The following is a 19649-nucleotide window of genomic DNA, read 5'->3' as shown; positions in this document are numbered from 1 at the left end:
GCAGTGGGTGTAGGAAGTGCTCCTAGTCTTGCAATAGCCTGGCCAGGAAAAGCTCTGGCATGGCCCAGTATGGGTCATGGCACGCAATGATGGTTGTGAGCAATGGCAGCTTCATGCCCTCCTGGCTGAGGGCCACTGAGGCAGCTATCATTGGGCCTGTGGTGCAGGAGCAGGCAAAGGAGGAGGCTTGGCTTTGCCACCCACCATGCTAGCCAGCAGAGTGAGCAGGTGCCTGGGGGCAGGAGATGCTTGGCTGCATTGCAGGGTGCTGTGTGTTCCATGCTGGCATATGTTCTCTGTAACCCCCTGCAGGAGCTGGCTGCTGCAGCCTCCAGCTCTGTGCTGCCATCGAGTCTATCAAATGAACTCTCATTCTCATCTGGATAATTACTGCTGGATTGTTTTCTTCTTCTGCACCCATGATCTTCAAGTTGTTGTTTTTAAATAACTGATTGTTAGTTATCATCTGCAAGAGTCTTTATACTCAGAATCAAGTGAGATTTTTACTGCAAGTATCAGAAGTGTAAATAATTCTTCAGAAACAAATTAAATATAGATTTCATTTTTGTTTATGGTATCTAAGGAAGCTAGAATCTTTCTACTGTGGTCCCATTTACTTTCTAAGCCTCCACTATTTTGTCAGGCTATGACGGATTTTCTGAAATCTAAAGGATCACTTCAGGGCCGTGTTTCTTCATTCCTTGTTTATCTTGCTGGATCCAGACATAAGGCTCCAATGACTGAACCATGGCACTTGAAGTCTGTGCACTGCTTACATGATATGAAACCTGTTAACTATGCTAGTGTTTCCCAGTTCAGATTGCATACTCTTCTGACAAAATTCTCTCACCAAGACTCTTCCATGAAGTTCCAGTCTGGCTTTGCAACTTGCTGTTTAGATGTTAACAGGGATGAAAGTTTTGAAACATTCTCATTTAGAAGTGATGTGTATGATTCAATGGGAAAAGGACAAACTCAGCAGTGTGGTTTTTGTGTCGTTCTGTTTTGTGGTTTTGTTTTTTTTTCTAGAACTTTGCCTTCAGGCTGTTGATTGTTTTTTGTTTGTTTTTTTTCTTTTCTGGTTATAAGCTTCCTGGTGTGAACTTTTCTGTTAGAAAATATAGTCGTATTTGAAAAGGATTTTATTTTCATTAGTGCCTTTGTTTAGAGTTGTGTAATAGTCACCTATGAGTCCTCAAGTATTTCAAAGAGGTTCTCCCCTTAAAAAAATAGACTTCAAAGAGGGTTATTATGATTAAAAAGATGTAGGTGCATGGTTTCTTTGAACAAAATATTTGTAGCTGGTCTCTAATAGATGAGTCATGTTAATGTATTAACAAAGCTGTTCTTTAAGAGATTTTTATTGCTGGAATTGCAGATGATTGACTACCTAGATACTGTGGCAGATATCTGTGAGTAGAAGAACACTTGGCAAATTGTGGTGTAAAAAAAAATAAGACCAAATAATTTTGCTATGTTTTTGTGGTTTGGATATAAGACTACCTTTTCAATTACAAGAAAGCCATCTTCTCCTACACTTATATATTTGGGTAACTAAATAGAAAAATGAGTCACTGGTTTGTTTGTTTGTTTTTCCACTTGACTTTTTTCCATTTTAGAAGTAATTAGTTGAAAGTGAAACATAAGGAATTTCAGTGCAGAAGAAAAAAATTTAAGTGTTTGTAACTGGATGAAAAATGTGTTTTAAATGAATTGGTCTTTCAGCATATGTTTATGCCAGTTCTAGTGATACTGTTCATGGAAAGTCTCCAGTGTGGATCTGTCACAACCTGAGGGAACAAATTATTCCCTCTTTAAAAGGAAGGAAAAAAAAGCAGGGTGGGGAGAGGGGGTGAGATGAAGTACAGCATTGACTAACTGAACTTTTATTTCACTGATTTCTGTTAATTTTTTTTTAGTCAGCTTTTTTTTTTCCTTTGGTTTTAGTGTTATTAAAGGAATTTGTTTTCATGAATTGCACATTTTTTTCAGAATTTGTTTCATATTTGTGGGAATCTGGTGGTTCTTGTTTTGTTTCTTCACTGAGGCTGATACATGCGGCTTTGTAATGGAAAGTAAGTAGGTATCACTGTTTTTAAATGATCAAGCAATAGACAACAGTAGCTCACTTTAATCTGGAGACATATTTGATTGTGACTTACATCTCTTACTGTAGATGCCCAGCAGTTGCATACAATTTCAGTGAAATAATATTTAAGCCCATGATAATGAGGAGCAGTACAGAAGACATGAAAGAACCCTAGAGGTTCTAAGGGAGAAAAATATATAATTTAATAAACAAAGCATTGAATCTACCTATATTGCTCTAGCAACACTTAGGTCTTCTTACGTTTAAAACTGTTGCTGTGAAAAGTGACTGTAATGAAACAATTTAAGCAGATGATCTTACTTTTGAGATAGTTATTAAAAAAAAAATGAAAAAAATGTTTTTTTCTCATTACAGGCAAATTGTTTTATCTTTTGAACGATCAGAATATGCTAGTTCTTCTGAATTGTACATGAAAAAAGTTATCTTCTGTAGAATCAGAGTAACTTATTTCTTCTTGTGGTTCTCTTGACTTTATCTGCTGTGATCGTTTCTATAATATAATACTGTGATTCCTTTGCATGTTTTTAATAATAGACTTTGCTGGAAGCACTAAAATAGCACCTTAGTTTACAGTCTTTCTTCCAATGAAGAAAGTTATTTTCTTGATGGACAGAGTGGAACACTTCTTTTTATCGTTGTCAGCTTTGACTTTTTGTAAACTAAGGGGAAATGTAAAAGCTAACTTTTTCCTGCATTAAAAAAAGGAAAAGAAAAATGAGGACTTCAAACATTGTAAGAACATTTTGATGATGGAGTTTGCAGAAATTACTTTTGAGTCAGGAGTATATAATTTTAACAAGGTTGTCTTAAAGTACTGTTTACTCTATGTAACGTTTGTCTCAAGAGTCTTAAGTTAAAGAATAAACATGAGAGGCATATCTACTGTGAGCTGGAGCGGACAGTTTTCTAGTTGAATTCCAAATCAAAGTGAGAAAAGAAAACATCACTGCTAGAAAAATGTAATAGTCATGCTTTTTCCTTATGATATAATATATCAAAGATGCTTTCTTGCCAGCAGTCATTCTTAATTTATACCAAGTTTAACTTTGTGGAAAACCTGGGTATCTCGGAGCTTAGTATGCTATGCCTGGGAGCGTCTGTAATTTGGAAATATTTAAGATAGTGTTGTTGGATACAACCTAGTTCTTAATAGAGTTGGGGAGGCAAACAGTGGGAGATGAGTGGTTACCTCTCACTGAGCAGCCTGTGTGGTAATGCCAAGCTCTTGCAGAGGGAGTGCAGGCATAGCTAACCATATAGCTTCCCCTTGTCAGTCTGTGCCTGGGAGAGGGTAACTTGCTAAGGAGTCATGCAAGTGCTAAGATCAGAGATATCGTAAGGGAAAGGGAATAGAGTAGTGCCAGAATCAGGCCAAAGGTACAGGTCAGAATTCAGTGTGAATCTAGGTACTGGTTGCAACAGAAAAAATAGTGAGCTTCCTCTAAAGGGCTTTAAATGAGTGATGATGAAAATGGGAGTTGCTAGAGGTGCAGTCTTCCAAGAGGCATTTTTTCCATATGTTGTGGTCTTGTCTTCTGTCTGGTGATAGAGTCTCTGTGAGAGTTCCATCTGATTAAGTAACTGGGTGTTTGTCACAGCGCTTGTCTCCCTGCTGCCCATTTTCCAGATAAAAATGTTTCCTGCCAGTAAATGTAGCAACCAAATAGTATGTTATCTTGTAGCCTTCCTAGGTAATTTCAGAGAGTTTGTAACACTTCTTGATACAATTTATGTAGGACTAAATCTGTATGCTCTGTGAGGTCTCTGACAAATGAACAGCTCAGTCCTAATGTGTTCACCAGAGAAACTAGTGGATCTTCCTTCAAAGATCGTTTGTGTGTTGAATGTCTGGAGTCCCACAGATTGATGCTGTGGGTAGGACAGTGCATGCATGCAGCAGAGAAACAATGTAAGGAGTCAAGGAGGCATCTTTTTTCTCAATCTCTGAAAGCATTATTGAGATCACAAAATATAAATAGTACCAAACTTATAGTTATTTTGTTATTGGCAGAAATCTATTTTTAAATTAAATAATTCAGCCTTTTATTTGTTTCCCTTGACTGTAGTTCGTATGACTTTTATAATGCTGCAAGTTGAATAATTCTGCATGAATATGTAACTGATGTGTTCCAGGATTTGCATCATTTGCTGTTTCTCAGAGCAGCCAGGCTGGGTCCGATGTCTGCAGGATCCTGCTCTGCTGCAGACAGGCTGCATGACCCACCAGCTTTCCCCACGTGCTGCTGCAGGGCTTTCCGCTTGGCTGAGCCGATCTGGGGCTGCTGGCAGGACAGAGCTGGCAGTGGACTCCTTCTCGGCGCCTCAAGCTCCCTATGGGCTGCTGTGGGCCCTGGCCCAGCTGTGCTTGCAGGACCTGAGAGGGACAAGGACTGAAAAGGCTTGTTGTGCTCTTTGGTTTGGGAGAGCTTTGCGAGGCTTTGTGGGGAGCGCTGTAGTCTTTTTGGGACTGCATCTAGACCATGTCTTTTTAGAAGTCCATGAATATATCTAACAACGAGCATTTTGCATCACTAGTGTTTCTCTCTTTTTTGTTTTGTTTGTTTTTTGGAGCTGCACCTACATACACCAGTTATGTTTTTGACTCCCATGTCTAGCTTCCACTCTAGCTCCTGAAGGTAAAATGCGGTTAGGTAAAATCCTTGGGGTTTGTTCCATTTGGGCATTGGGATAATTCAGTTGTGTGTAACTCAAAGAACTTTGGCACAAGTAGTCTTAAAATTACCAGGTGTATTCATAAGGAAGAACTGTTTTTCAAGTCATTTTGGTTTTTTAATTGGAGTTTTGTTTCCCCCTTTTTTTTACTGTATTTCCTTTGTTCTCATATTGATGTTAACTTGCTATAAATAGGAAAAATCTCTAAGAGATGTGAAAATATTCACTGTTAATTATTTTAGAATGACTTAAATGCTGCCATATTGTAATCACATGAAAGGTGTTGGGTTTTTTTTTTGTTTGTTTGTTTTTGAACTTGTCCTCTTACATTAAGGTAGTGTAGCATTCTATAATACTATTCACAAAGCAGTGAATCCTTAGCATAGCATTGCTATGGCAGGGAGAGAAGCAGTAGTTGATTCCCTCTTGTGCAGTGTCTAAAGTAAAAGTAAATGATTCAACTGCTTTTTAGTTGGACGATTAACTTGGAAGTAGATTTTTGAACATGTAGTTCAGATTTTAAAGTTCTCTGCGAGAGCAGAAAGAAGCTTCCACTCCAGCTATTTCATGAGCAATGACAGGACCTGTTTGGTGAAACTGTCAATAAAAATGGTGGGGGCAGTCACAGGTAGCTGTCACTTTCAGTCTTGAGATGTGCCACACTAGGTCGCTCACTTTTCACTATGGGCACGGGACGTGTATTTCTTCTGGGGATGAATCTGTAGCACCAGTTTTGTTCTGATAACAGCATCTGGCACTAGATTGATTTAACAGGCTATGAGGTTTGCTCTTTTCAGATATGCACTTGTACAGCAGCTTCTGTACGGCTCTGACATGGCCACACGCTGCTGTTGTTTTTTCTGCCTCCTAGCACCACGTGTGAAGCTAAAGCTCTTTGACACCTGCCATTTGGACCCTTTTCTTCCTGAAAAATGTCATCGTTTTCAGACAAGATGAAGACAGATATCTGATCATTCTTCCCTTCACAGAGATGTGCTGAGGGCATAGTTCACAGACAAATGAATAAAGGGTTGCAGGCCATAACTATACAGTTAGTTTTATTAGTTTAGTATGCTAAGTAGTTTCTGTTAGACTTATGGGCTTACGGTGTTATAGCTAAAATGGAAAAAAAAAAAAAAGATGTTAAAGCATTGTTACATCTTGCAGGGTTTCTAAAACCTATTTTATTCCACTGGTAAAGCATAGCAGTTGTTCTACTGTTTTACTCAAGAAATCCACCGGTGGATTTTGATGACAAACAGGAATGATAGTAGATAAAGAATTTGAAAATTTTGAACTCTTCTTGTCGATTATGTGTTTCATATAGGACAGTTTATCTGCATTCATCTAAATCAGAAAGCTTACAGAGTGGGACTGCATATTCCAAAGTAATAACTATTCTAAAGGAGAAGCTTTTTAATCCCATGCCACAATTGCTCCCCTCGTATTGTTGAAACCTGTCCTGTCCTTGCGAAGAGGCAGTCACGTTGTATGGCTCAGTGTAGTCAATCTTTTGTTTGAAATAGCCTTTTATCTTCAAGTACATGCAAAATGATCTTAAAATCAACTTGCTGTCCTCTTCTCCCCTCCAAAATGGTGGAGTGTACAATGGGATTTGATAGTCCTAATGTTTTCCAGCTTACAAGGAAGTGGATGTTACTTGAAGATAATGTTTTCAGTAACTGGATTTCTGAATGTAACTCCATCTTTCCAGTATTTGTCACACATTTACTTGTTCTTTAAGGTCTGACTGTTGCTCTGCAGCTGAACTGAATAGTTAAACTGGCTTTGATTTCTTATATTCCTCTTAATTTCAAATAAAACAGAACCTATTGTTCTGTTCAATAGGTTTTATAGATCTGAGCTGTCTACTAAGAATGCCATCAATTTGTCTGGTGCTAAATGCCACGTATGAACAGGAGAAAAGTTTATATTAACTTTGATATGGGGATGGCTGCCTTGAAATTCTGGCACTTCGGAAGCTGTTCTGTCAGCTGATTATTGCCCCTTGAGATTGAGATTGCTGTTGTAGGTCAGCAATCTTTTGGAAAAGTAGCATTTGTGACTGAAAGACATAGTGTTAGCCTGTGTTTGAATTTGGTGCATGACTCTCTCGACCTGAAAAAGTTTAATTTTTACTCTAAGTAGTAGGTTGAGTTGGTCAGGTTGAGATTTCTTTCTTCTTTGCATGCTGCAGTTTCTGGTAAACTTGGCAAAAGGCTGAGCAAGTTCTTTCATTTGGGATGGAAACATAAAGACTTTTTTGTTGTTAATTTTGAGGACTGTGAGCAGTCTCACATAATATTTTCTATGGGAATGTACAGTACGTGGCTGAGTGACAATGGGGGATCTGTATCACTCTCTATCACTCATTACCTGATGGGCTGTCTGAAGGCACCTTGTGCACTTGAGAGCTCCTCAGTGGGACCTGTTCTTTCAAACTTGTCTTTTCCTTCCCCAAAGCTGATTGATTGGCAGTCCTGGTGAGATCTTCTAAGGCTGTAAAACTTTGTGCCTAGTGTGACTGGTTTTGGATGGGCAACTTCTGTTTAAATTAAATGTAGTATTCTTTTCTAATAGATGTTTCATCACTGTATTCTACCTGCTCAGTATAATAATTAAATCAGTTATTTGATGAAGTAACACAATCTTCTTACCCTTCTGCCCTCTGTCAGAGTCCCCAGCTTTTGTCAACTAAGGTTTATGAAGAATAGATTTCTTAGATAATTTATTTGAAGTTTTCTTTGGTTAGTTAACTACAATCACAAACTTTGATTGTGAGAGCAGTTGTATTTTGGTGCAGATAATCTTTTTGTAATCAAACAAGAAAACGTGCCTTTTTTTGTGGTCTGTGCTTTTATATTGACTACAACTTTCTTTTAAGTAGTAACACTGGTCACTTCTTTGTGCTGTGTTCATTTCTTGAAATGTTATTTTAAAGGCTTTTAATTGTAAATCAGGGCTTTGGAGATTATGAAAAGTTGTTTAATAACAAACAGAAAAATAACTTTAATCTGTCATTACAATTGATTGTGAGGAATTGACTTCAATTTAATACAATAGCCTGAAATACTGGTTAAGTTCATGAATATGTCAGGAAGCTGTATGTATCTTTGACTCAAGAAACCTCTGGATTGAGGTGTGTGTGTGTGTAATTCCTTACATGCACCTTTATATTTTACAAAGTTTTTAAAAGATTTTTACTTTAAACTAACCCAAAAGCTCCCATGTTGCTTTAAGAATATTTTTAAAGTGCTGTTATACACATGTACATAAAATTGCAGGATTTAACTGTTAATGTATTTGTTAAATTTGTTCTTTAGTATGCATTTTTGTAGGTATTTATTACCTTGTGATTTTTTTTACTTTATCAGATTTTTTTCAAAGAAAAGCTGTTTTCCTGTATTTAAAATAATAATAAAAAAGAATAATAAAAAAATTAAGAGATTAGAAGTTTTCACGTTTTGAATGGTTCTCCATATCAATTATATAATACTTACTTAGATTCAGTGTGCTAGCTTATGCCTTTTAACATGCTGGAGCACCCAGAGCATTTGTAATGCAGCTGGTGCAGCTTGTGGCATTAAGCTGAGGATCCACCAGGTGGTGCTCGTGGAATATACTTCGTGTCGGTTCAGCGGTACATGAAATGTCTGAAGTACTAAATGAGACCAGCACGGTATACAGACATTTACTTTCTATTTAACAAAACTACTTGATAATGGCTACAATGAAGTGTTGTGTAGCGGCTTTGTTTTGTGCTCTTCTTCTTATTAAAAATAATAAGAATGAATTGCATTATAGCTGGAGGAGTCTTTTTTTTTTTTTTGTAAAGAGAGCATTTCATGAAACTTGCCCAGTTGTGCATTATAAGCACAGTCTGCAAAGATCACTTGCTTATTCTTCTACCACACGATGACTTTCAGTAGCAAAGCAACTGTTGGTAATATTGTTTTAACTGCTGCTATTTTACTCAGTACAAAGAATATTTCCTCTGAAGGAATGTAAAGAAATAAGGATTTATTTAATTTATTTATTTATTTGCTTGGAAAAAGATCATTTTTTATTAGATTATTAGGCTTGAAAATTTGAAGAAAAAAATCTAGATATAAATATAATTGTTTTTGGCTACGTATTTGCCTATAGATTTTAGGTGCAATTTTTAGCAACTCTTACTGGGGCCCTGCGTGCTTCCTTCTGATTCTTGTTAAATTGCATCCTTCTTCACAAAAGAAAAATAAAACAAAGGAAAAAAAGTTTATGTGGAAAGAACATTGTAGAGCGCAGTAAGTTTGTACGGCCCACTAATTTGAGCAGAATTGATTTTGGCTGAATGTGCTCTGATGTTAGAAATACATGTTCTTTAGAAGTGGAGCATTTTACAACATAAAATTACTGTAAAATTGTCCAATATAGAGTTTAATTCTTAAATAAGAATAATAAAAACACTCCCCCAATCATCTCAGAATCAAAGTGGCATTCTCATCCAGTCAAAAACAAACAAAAAAAAGAAACAGGAAAACTGAAAATGTGAATCCCCAAACCTATTTTTACTTGTAATCCTGTATTGTGAGCAAGCTCCGTGCTCAAACACTGTGTGTGCCGGTGTCACGTTAGCAACCACCTCACTGTAGTTAAAAACAGTGAATAAAACCTCTCGACAGCCGCTAATATGTCTGTAAGATCTTTGCTATGGTTGCATGACCTGCCGAATGGTTTCTTTGGCATTTGTGGCTTTAGGCATTTACTGTGGGTAACAACTTCAGTGAATTTAATGTTTGAATTTTGCTGTCCTTGGGCAGCAGTGTGAGACTCTTCCTCGTTGTATTTCAAGTATGCCCCACCAAATTGCAGAATAGCTGTATGCGTGTACAAAACCATCTCAGAGTGGCTGTCCAATATCCCATGTGTCTGAGTGTTTTTTTTGTATGCTGTTTTCCTGCTTGAGATATGTTTCTTTTTTACTCAACTTTCCTCTCTTCTTTCCCTGCCACCCCTGTGCCCAGCAAATAAATTTTCTTGCACTTGAGGAAAGGAAATGTGTTCTTTTCAACTGTTTTTCTCTCCCATCCTGAACTTAAATTTATTTACTTATTTTAGTAAGGAGCTCTTGTACTACCTATTTTAAGATCTGGCACAGATTTCCTTTTACTGCTGTAGAATCTGGGTATTGCCCCATTCCTCATTTCTGAATGTTATCTATTCAGCATCAATAAGATATGAAGTGTACTGAGGTCCCCATCCAAATCTGTCACTTTTTTTTTCTAACAGTACAATGTACTGAGGGGTATCAGGCAATGTTCTGTGCAGTAATATAATTTATAAAACAGCGTTGTTTAATAGGAATTAAGAAGTGTGGAAAATAATGAATGTGAATAGCAATTTTTATCAGAATGCCATATCAATAGAAAAGACTGAATTTAGAAGTTGCTTGAGAGGTTAACTTTTGGACCTGCTGGAATAAAAAGGACTGTAGAAGGTTAGCTAGAGCTGTTGGAAGTATGTGCTAATGTGTGTGGGTTTTTGGAAGCAATTTCTCTTTTACAAAGAAAGGGAGAACTCGCCAGATGCTGCCTTTATAATGTGTGAACAGGTTAAGAAATGCATTCTGTTGCGTTGTTCTTTAAACTACCAGTTTCTCAGGAAAATCAGTTTATGGCTTCTGTCAACATCTTTATTTTTCATCAGTTGTGTATTTGTGATCTGTGACTGTGTTCTGCATCTAGTTTTGCTGGTGGCTGTCAGTTCTTGTCTGTTGGAGGACTGTGTTCTGAATGCTATTTATACTGTAGTTATGCTCCTAATGCTGAATCTTCTTAGAAGATCATGTAAACAGTCTCAGTTCCATTTGCTGCGTCCAGCCTGCTGCCCAGCGGGTCTGGGCAGTTTTTTGCTCTGTTAAACCAGTTGTTCAAATGGTTCTGAAATTACAGGAATGCAGAAGAGCACAGGATTTCATTCTCTCTATTTTTGAATGATCCGATCTGTTTGTCGTACTGATTTTTTTTTTCTTCTGAGATTCCAGTAACTACAAAGTCAGAAGTGTCAGCCAATAATCCAGGTTAGATTAAATAGCAAATAATGCAACATTCCAATATGTAAGGACTGAAGAATCATGTACCATTTTTATCTTTGCATTTTACATTATTTACTGTTTAACATGCTTGTTAACACCAATGGGAACGTATCTTATCTCTCTACTATTCTTCGGCTTTTTCTAAAGAAAGGAGTTTCTAAGTTTCAGTTTCTTTATTCCTAAATTTGATGTACTAAAAGTTCTTTAAAGAAAAAGTTATAGCTTTGTTTAAATAAAACACTATAAAGCAAAGTTATAAATTTACTGAAAGGTCAGCTGCATAAAGGTTGAGGTTTCTCTCCGAACAGCGATATAAGGTTATAATGGGTGGAATACTAAAAGTAAAAATAGTTCTGAAACATATAGTAGCTCTTTTGGTGTAGAAGGTCTCCTAATTATCCACCTGAAACTTGAGTTATGTTGAAGTTATGTGAAGAAATATGCTGTTTATTCAGCGGTGTCAGAATTTCCCTGCTGCAAATAAACTTAGACTGCGTGAATTTGAGTGCAGTTTTCTCTTGAGCGCAACTGAACTCTCCAGGATTTTTTTAATTATATGCTGCAATTTGAATCACTGAGTTTATCATTCCTGAACGAACTTGAGGTGTGCTGCAGATACACAAACTGTAGCTGAGATTACTGAAGACTTTTAGTCTGGTTTTTTTTGGGGAGAATGGCAGCGAGAGCGGGAAGAAGACTGATTTAAATCCTCATTGAGGCACAAACTGCAGTTCTGCAACTCAGTCTGTACTGAGGTGAGGCTTTGTCCTGAGCAGTTCAGGAAACTAGTGTTAGATAAGGTGTATATACATGATTTAAATTCAAGCACTCAGTGAACAGATATTAAACTTCTCAGGTGTTTTTAATGAAATTATTGGGTATTTTTGCTTGTTTTGTATCTGGAAATTTGTTTGTCTGTTGACTTATGGTAACATTTGTTTCCTGTATGCATTTTCTGTGTTACAAAAATGTTATAGAGTTTGATTTTTATAACAGAAAACTGAAAAATACTGAATTTTTCAGGTTAGGGATGGGTGTTTGGGCTTAAATTGTGATATTTTCCTTTGCACTACCTTACTTTTATAAATATTCAGTTCATTAAAAAACTTTTAGAACTGCGAGGCTTTAAAAATGTATTTATGTTATCATGTTAGATTAGGTCAATGGTAGATCTTTCAGGTGTGTTGTTCTCAGCTGCATGTTGTTTGATTATTTACTGTTTTATTTGCAGTATTGTCAGTGAAGCAGGAGCATCTATCTACAGTGTGAGTCCAGAGGCATCCAAGGAAATGCCAGACCTTGACCCTAACTTAAGAAGTGCAGGTATAGTGCATGTTTCAGTGTGAAGCTCAATTCTCAGATTGTACTGCCTATAATGTTTAATAACGATCTAAGATATATTTAAAAAAATGGCTGCTTTCTATTTGAACTTTAGTTCTTAGATCATTTTGCATCTCAAATCCAAGGCATTCAAGTCAGTAATATTGTCTAGCAAGGCCTGTAATGTGAAGGCACCTTTGGATATATTCCTCTACCAGGATGGTAAAGGAGGGTTTTGAGGGATTAAATGTAACAGAATTGCATAAACTTTCACATGTTCATGCCCACAGAAGCAAGACCTTCCCTCTTTTCTTTTCTCTTGTAGGTATACAAATGACTGCGATAAACATTTTATGTGCTAGAAAAGCTTGAATAGCGAACAGATAGTTCAAAGATTTTGTCATCCTGAAGGATGATTGTGTTGCTTTCTTTGCCTTTGTTGTGACCACTTTCAAAGGCTGCATCTAGTGGAATATAGTACTCAAATACTATTTAGTTCTTGTTTTTTAAACAGTTCAGCATAAATTTTACTCATGTATAATGCAGTATAAGTTCTTAGAAACACACCAGTGTGGTCAGTGTTATCGTTTTCAGATTTTTATTAAGGAGTGGTCTTCAAAGATCAAATTCGTAGCAACTTCACTGCTATCTGAACTACTTGTGGAGTTGGTCGATTAGGAAACATCGTAAGGACAGGCCTGTTTTGTATTACTTCGCTTGTATATTTTTGTTTGTGTGTCATCTTGTGCTTATTTTTATCAATCCAGTCTTTCTCATTTCTTGCTTTTCCTACAATTTGCTATCATACTCAATCCAATAAAATGCACTTAAAAATGCAATAGTGCTCTTTAGGTAAGTCTCCAAATGATAATGTTCTTAATCTTACTTTAGCAGGCTTCTGGCCTGGAAATTTTTAGGAATGCATTAAAATAGGTCATCAGCAAACAGTTCTGAAGTTATGTGGTATTTGAGGGTAAAACTTTCCAGGATTTCCCATGTTCCTCCTCCTTCTCATTTCCACAAAAGGGATAAGGGAATTTGTCTTAATTCAATGTTTTAAGAGAGAGCTTTTGCAAGGATTTTGTTTTGAACCTCTGTGTCAGCCCTTCCCTTCCCAAGGCAGACCTCTAGCCTCTTTCTGCTTGACTCACTCCTTCCTTCCTGCCTGCAAACTGGTTCCGCTCTCATCATTTTGTCCCTGAGCCAAAGAGATTTTGCTTATGTCATGGTATGACCTGAGCAAACATTAGGCATGTGACATTTGTGTTTGTGACAGATGCCACTAACTTTCCTGTGGTCTGAAGTTTTCCTGTTGTTGGTGTATTAAATATGGTTTTAGAGTTTGATGTAAATGAGCAGAGAAATGCTAAGGGGGAAATCTAATTATTAACTATGTACTTTTCCAGATATAGCTAGTTTTCTTTTTTCTGGTTAGTTTCTCAAATGTTCAGGCGCTTTTATTTTCTTTTGCATGACAAAAAGCAGTAAATCAAAATCAAATTTGTGATACATGATTGATTTCAACATTAATTATTTAGAATTCATTGTTCCTCCATTATGTGTGAAGCAACCCCATAGTAATAACTTGGGTGTTATTATATCTGCTTTGAAAAGAATCATCTTTTTTAGTGTGCCACAGCAGTATCACTGAGTGTATCAATTGAAGTAGGATAGTGTACAAAAGAAATAGTTGCTTAGTTCTGTGGATGTCAGCTTCTATGGAAACAACAATGGGAGGTGTATTTATTACAATAGAATCTATCTGGAAGTTTTAGACTTCAGACTTTTCTTGATGTCTTTTGGTGTTAATTTGTAATTAGCTGAACTACAGCTGTGAATGCTTTTTTTAGCTGAACAGAAACATGTGACATAACATCGTGGTAATTAGTAACTGCTGTTGTCTTTACAAACTTTTTTTTAATAGCTTTTATTTTTGTATTTTTGATTCTCCTTTGTTTAACTTGCAGCAAATGGAAAAGTGACATGGTGTCAAACGTGACTTGTTTTTTATTTTAATTGTTGTGTTACATCATGTCAAGTTCTGTGCTTACATGATAGCATTTCATACACTAAAAGAAGCTGACAGCTGCATGATAAAGTGTGACATTTATAGTTAAAATAAAAGGTACAACTGATGTGAGATCTGTGATCTTAACACAGTTTGCCACTTTAACATTTCTCTCAACACAAACTTTTGGTGTTTTTTAGTTACACAGATAGACTTGTTTTTGTCAGGTACATGAATGTGAAATATTAAATATACAATATAAGGAGTTTCAAATCTTGTGAAATCTGACATAATTGCAGTGATGTTTAGCAACTGTAATAAAGTCCATATGTTAATTCATGTATTTACTGATAGAACATATATATAAGACATAAATCCTATTTTTGAATAAATAAATCTGTGTTATCCTAGTAACTTCTTGGCTAGGAGTATAAGAAGGAAAAAAGCATTTATTGCGAGCGCTAATTGGATATATTAGTTAAGCCAAGAATTCAACTGGCTATTTTTATTCTGTGAGCTGCCTTTGAAGGTCATGGAATGAGCGAGTTTGTAATTATTAGGAAACATAAACTAATTATACGTTCATAAACTGTAGTGGAAAGTCTTTATAGTCATTCATGCAGTGCTTTTAACCACTGTTGCACTAAGCTGAGAAAAAATGCTCACTTCGTAAGCAGTTTGCTTGTATTCATGTTGCAGTCAATGGAGTAGGGTTTGTCCAGTTTTAGGAATGTCATCCACACGTGGGCACCTCTTTCTGGCCCTAAGCGATATGAGTTCTAATGTCAATCTTTATGTTGAACCAGGTTCTCTAAACTTTTTGTAGCACTAAATGTGAATATTTCATGAAAGTGCAGAAACTTCTGTACTTAATTTCATTTTCTATAAAATCATGTGGAGTGGTATTCAACTAAGTAAACGGTGAAGAACTTTATCAAATCTAGTTGGTTGAGTAGTGTGAGAAGGTATATATATCCTCTTGATAGTAATTCTGGGATTACTAAGCAGAACAGCTTTTTTTCAGCCCCACAGAGTTAGGAAATTAGAAGCTTGTAGGACAGAAAAGATTTCCTGCTTGGTAGGCTGAGGAAGTTCAGATGCAGCAGCTGAGGATTCTGCCTAAAGAGCTAGCTAGTGGGATGCAATAGGTAGGAGTTTTGGATGAACTGGCAATCAAGTTGCCACTTGAGAGAGAGAAGAGAGTAAAAGACTTCCTTGTGTTCTCTGAATCCTTACCTTAGAACAGGCTGAAAATTCAGAGTGGGAAATTTTCCAGGGTTAAGTGGTGTATATGTTGATCATCTTTATGAAACTTATTTTTATTGATTGTTGAGGCAAACCCTTGAGATTTAGAGGAAAGGCAGTATGGGAACTGTGGGGCTCTCTGGTTGAGATTTGCTTGTGCTTTTTTTAGTGGATGGCTGTATGCAAGTTTCCTTCTGAAGTATCTGTAGGAGCCCCATTCAGTGAACCCATCTAACAGTGTAAATATAGCAGTCATTCTCCTTACCATCATCCTTGGTTCTGAAGTCTATCTTTGCATGAGCAAAAGAAAAAAAGCTAAACTCAGTGGTGGCAAATAATCTTCTCACGTGTGCTTTGTGGCAGTCAGTATCTACTTGTTCTTTGTTGTTGTCACTGAGCCTGTGAACTCAAAACTTGGTATCTTGTTTTGCTTTCATCTTTTTCTATACTCTTTTTGCCCAGAGGTTTGTCTTGATGTGCAGAGCCTGTATTGCTGATGAAGATGGGGATTTTAGGAGAAGAAATTAATCTGTGCAGCTGTCATTGTGTGTAGATGCCACCAGACTTTTTTATATACATTTTTTTTCTCTGCTTCTATAATTCCTTGTTATTGCAGAATTTTTGATTAAGTTTCACTAGACCAAATGGAAGGATTAAGAAGGGGTAGGTTAAGTTATGCAGGAAATGTATATACGTTTGGCTCTTCTTAGCACTGAAGGATTGATGTGAAGAAGGACAGAATTTATGTTCTTCTCGGAGACTTGAAAATCATCTTGAGCTGTATCTTAAGTAGTTTTTTGTTTTGTTATTGTTCTTGTTGCAAAGTGGATGACAGATGCACTGTTCCTTCGTATGTTCAAATCAGAACTTTTATTTTCTACTCTCTAAAAAAACAGTTGATCCATTCGAATACTCACCTCTACTTTTTGAAGTGACTTAAACTCTGAGAGAACTGCTGAGTTCTGGCCTTGTAGTGGAGAATTTCTGTGAAGTAATCCATTCTGTAACATTAAATGAGGAATAATTTCATTAAACTGACAAATTACGTTTCATATTTATATGCCTATTCTAACAAACAAGTAATCTCTTCTTTCACTGATTAAAAAGCAAATTAAAAGCTAATGTATTCATTGCACAGATGCAGAAGAATCAGAACAAAGCTATGTACTAGAATTATTTAAACATGGAATGAGGAGGGAAAGCGCATGTCTTTTCAGACATTGTATTTGTATTAATGCTTCTTAGAGACCTTGTGCTAAGCATCGTTTACTTTCATAATTGAATATGATCATCTGCATTTGGATTTTAATTTGCTCTTATGCGTTCATCTGCTGAAATAAGAGTTAAGTACTTTGTCTATGTCTGCTGTACTGCCTAGTGCTCATTTTCCCCCAGCCATGTAGCTCTGTCGTTCAGTTAGAAAAATAATGAATGTAGGTGAAGTGCTGCATAAGATTACTTTTCAAAAAGATTTGGAGTACTGAGAGGGCAAGAATGTGTGTCATGCTGTATGCACAGGTATGATCTAGTATAGAAACTGTGTTGCTCTAAAGGATGATTTCTGAGGATAAAGACTCTGGGAGAGCAAAAGGTCACACAGCACAGCTTGCCTTAGCATTGTCAAATCCCATCTGCTTGTCTTCTCTCCACAGGGCAGAATACATTGGATTACAGTACATTCAAAGTTCAGCAAACCACTTGCACTTTTCCTTGCAAAAGAAAGCCTTATAGGCTTTTAGGGCTTGTTAGGACTTTGAGACTGTCATGCCTTCAGGGTTTTATTCCCTTGGGTGCTGTTAAAGATAGACATACAGTTCAGAGCTGTCATCCTGGCCAGCAGATAGAAGGTAAAGATCTGAAAAAATGTAATGTCTTTTGACTTTATCTTAAGGAAAGTAAAACAATTTGATGATTAGATGTGTGGGACATAGTGTCTTGTTGTCTACTTGAGCTAATTTCTTCATCTTCTTAAAAGAGCGCTACTCGCCCTTGGCAACCCAGGAGAGAAGGTCATTTCTCAAAAACTTTATTGGACAGAAATCTTATGGTTAAATTGTTCGTGCTTTCTAAGTGGAAGCTTCCTTCTACAACTTACCATACGTGATTGTTGTAAGATCCACAAGTTTTCAGAAATAGTTAGAAGAAAGGAAAGCAAGGTCTGAATTTTGTATACGTTAATAACATTTTGCTTCCACTACAAAATCTTACCTGTTTAGTTGGGTTGCATGCAATTACAGGTGAAAAAAAGGAAATGGTTTCATATTACATGAGCTGTATTCTACAACAATTAAAAATGTGTTTATTGTACTGTTAGAAGGGAGAAGGTGCGCTGGTTAGAAACAGAGTGGTTGGTGAACAGCACCAGGAGGTAGGGAGGGAGGGCTTGTTCGTTCTCTCCACTAGAGCTCTTCTCAGCAATGAGCAGAAGCTGGTTTGATAGTGTGAGCTGGGTTCTACTGTTAAACACAAATTATAGAAAATCTGAATAATCTTAAGCAGCAGTCCGTAAGTTCAGGTTGGCTGAAAATGATGGGGCCTCTTCCAGTTTATGAACCTATGTACCAGCATGAAGTTTCTTTGAGAAATAGAGAAATGGATTTGAGTTAACCAGAAACAGTAGGAATTTATTGCTAGTTCTGAATGGATTGTTACATAGATCTTAGAGATACTTGTTAGTCTTTACTTTCTTGTTATTCTAGACTAGAATCTAACATATTTCCATTCTATGCATATTTTGGGGTATACATGAGATTTATGTATATAATGTCAACATCCCTCTAATTTGCACTGTTTCCTCTGAAGCTCTAGAATGTATAAGTGGAGTAGAGGAGCTTGCTCTTCTGTAATCTTCAAGATCCAGACACTCTGAGATTCTTCTAGGCTTCTGCCACATTACAGAATTAAATTGGAAGGTTATCTTGAGCTAGATGAAAACTCTTCTATTTCACTGTATTGAAAATAATGATTTTCACCACCCTAAGTGAAGTTTCTGTGTAACTATTAACCGAGCATCATTCTCTGAAACAGGTTTTAATGTCTGCAACTGATATGTAATCTTCGTGGAAAGATGCGACATTTACCTTGTCTTCCTATCATGCCTCTATCTGGGTCTGAGTTCAGCTGCTGGACTTTGTCTTCTATTTACAGAGAGTGTTTTGCTGCACTTCTGAACAATCTGAAAATATGCCACCCATTCTTCCTAAAAGCAGTCTCTTGAAGTAGAACATTTGTCCAGGCACTGGTTAAAGGCAGTTGCCGTTAGTTAGATTTGAAAATGGGTTACTTCCCTCCCTATGGATGTAACTCTATGCGTGTATATATGTAGTTTCCTTAGAAAGCCTTATTGCCTCTTTGAAGCATTGAGCTGGGAGAATGGTGAATACAAGGCTGCTCTTTAAGTGGAGGAGATTTTTGTTTTACTTTTAGTAGAACAGTGCAATTCATGAAAACTGCTACTGTTTTTTAACCATAGTCATAGGAAAATACATTTTGATCACTTCAGAAAGGTTCGTTTTTGTTGCTGACACAAATAAACAATTCCTGTAAGTACAGGTCTTCAATTAATTTTCATGTTTTGTAGTCATAGTAATCAATGCCATGGTGATGCAGTTAAAATTAGGACCAGTGATCTGAATGTGAAGTGTACTGACAGTTTCTACCTCTTAAGCTAAGCAGATGGGAAAGAGTTTTCTGAATTTATACCATCCTGCAAGACTAACTGATTTCTAGGGCGGAACAATCACATCATGCTTCAGTTAAGTAGTTATATATCTCTCCTCTAAGATTGAATTCAGAGAAAACAAAACAAAGCAAAACTATTATCCTGTGACATAGAATGAGACATAAAAAGCATTAATAGTAAAGTAGAGATTTCTGGGTGTTTTTAAGAAAAAATAGTGACTTAATTTGCATTGTAATATTCACTTACTGAGGATTTTCACTTAATATTTATTTCTTACTTGCTTTTTGTATTCAGGCAATCTCTTTTAAGGATTTTTGTAATAAGTAAATAGAACATTGTCATTCATTATTTCATTAATCTTAAGCCAATAACAGATTATCAGTTTTATGGAGTTAAAAGTAAACTAAAATGTAACCTTTTCAAAACAAAAACCTGCTCACTTGCCACAGAAGAATTTTGGATGAAATGCAGCTGTTAGAGCAGTTGTTTAAAATAAATTGCATACTTTAAACCCACCAAGAAGATGTATGACGAT

At 36.5% G+C, this 19649-nt stretch overlaps 1 protein-coding gene across 1 annotated transcript in view; it reads left to right on the top strand.

Annotated features, from left to right (window-relative positions):
• The window catches only part of SRBD1 (S1 RNA binding domain 1), a 114440-nt gene that overhangs the window by 38885 nt on the left and 55906 nt on the right, over nucleotides 1-19649 (top strand). The window contains exon 15 of the mRNA XM_065754780.1: nucleotides 12091-12182. Within this exon, the coding sequence (XP_065610852.1) occupies nucleotides 12091-12182 (92 nt within the window). The remainder of the gene's footprint in view (nucleotides 1-12090; nucleotides 12183-19649) is intronic.

Source organism: Cyrtonyx montezumae, unplaced genomic scaffold, assembly GCF_038088225.1.
Source record: "Cyrtonyx montezumae isolate F1298 unplaced genomic scaffold, pur_monq_1.0 scaffold_0, whole genome shotgun sequence".
Taxonomy (NCBI): domain Eukaryota; kingdom Metazoa; phylum Chordata; class Aves; order Galliformes; family Odontophoridae; genus Cyrtonyx; species Cyrtonyx montezumae.
The sequence above is the reverse complement of the archived record's forward strand: the minus strand, read 5'-3'. Positions and strand labels throughout refer to the sequence as shown.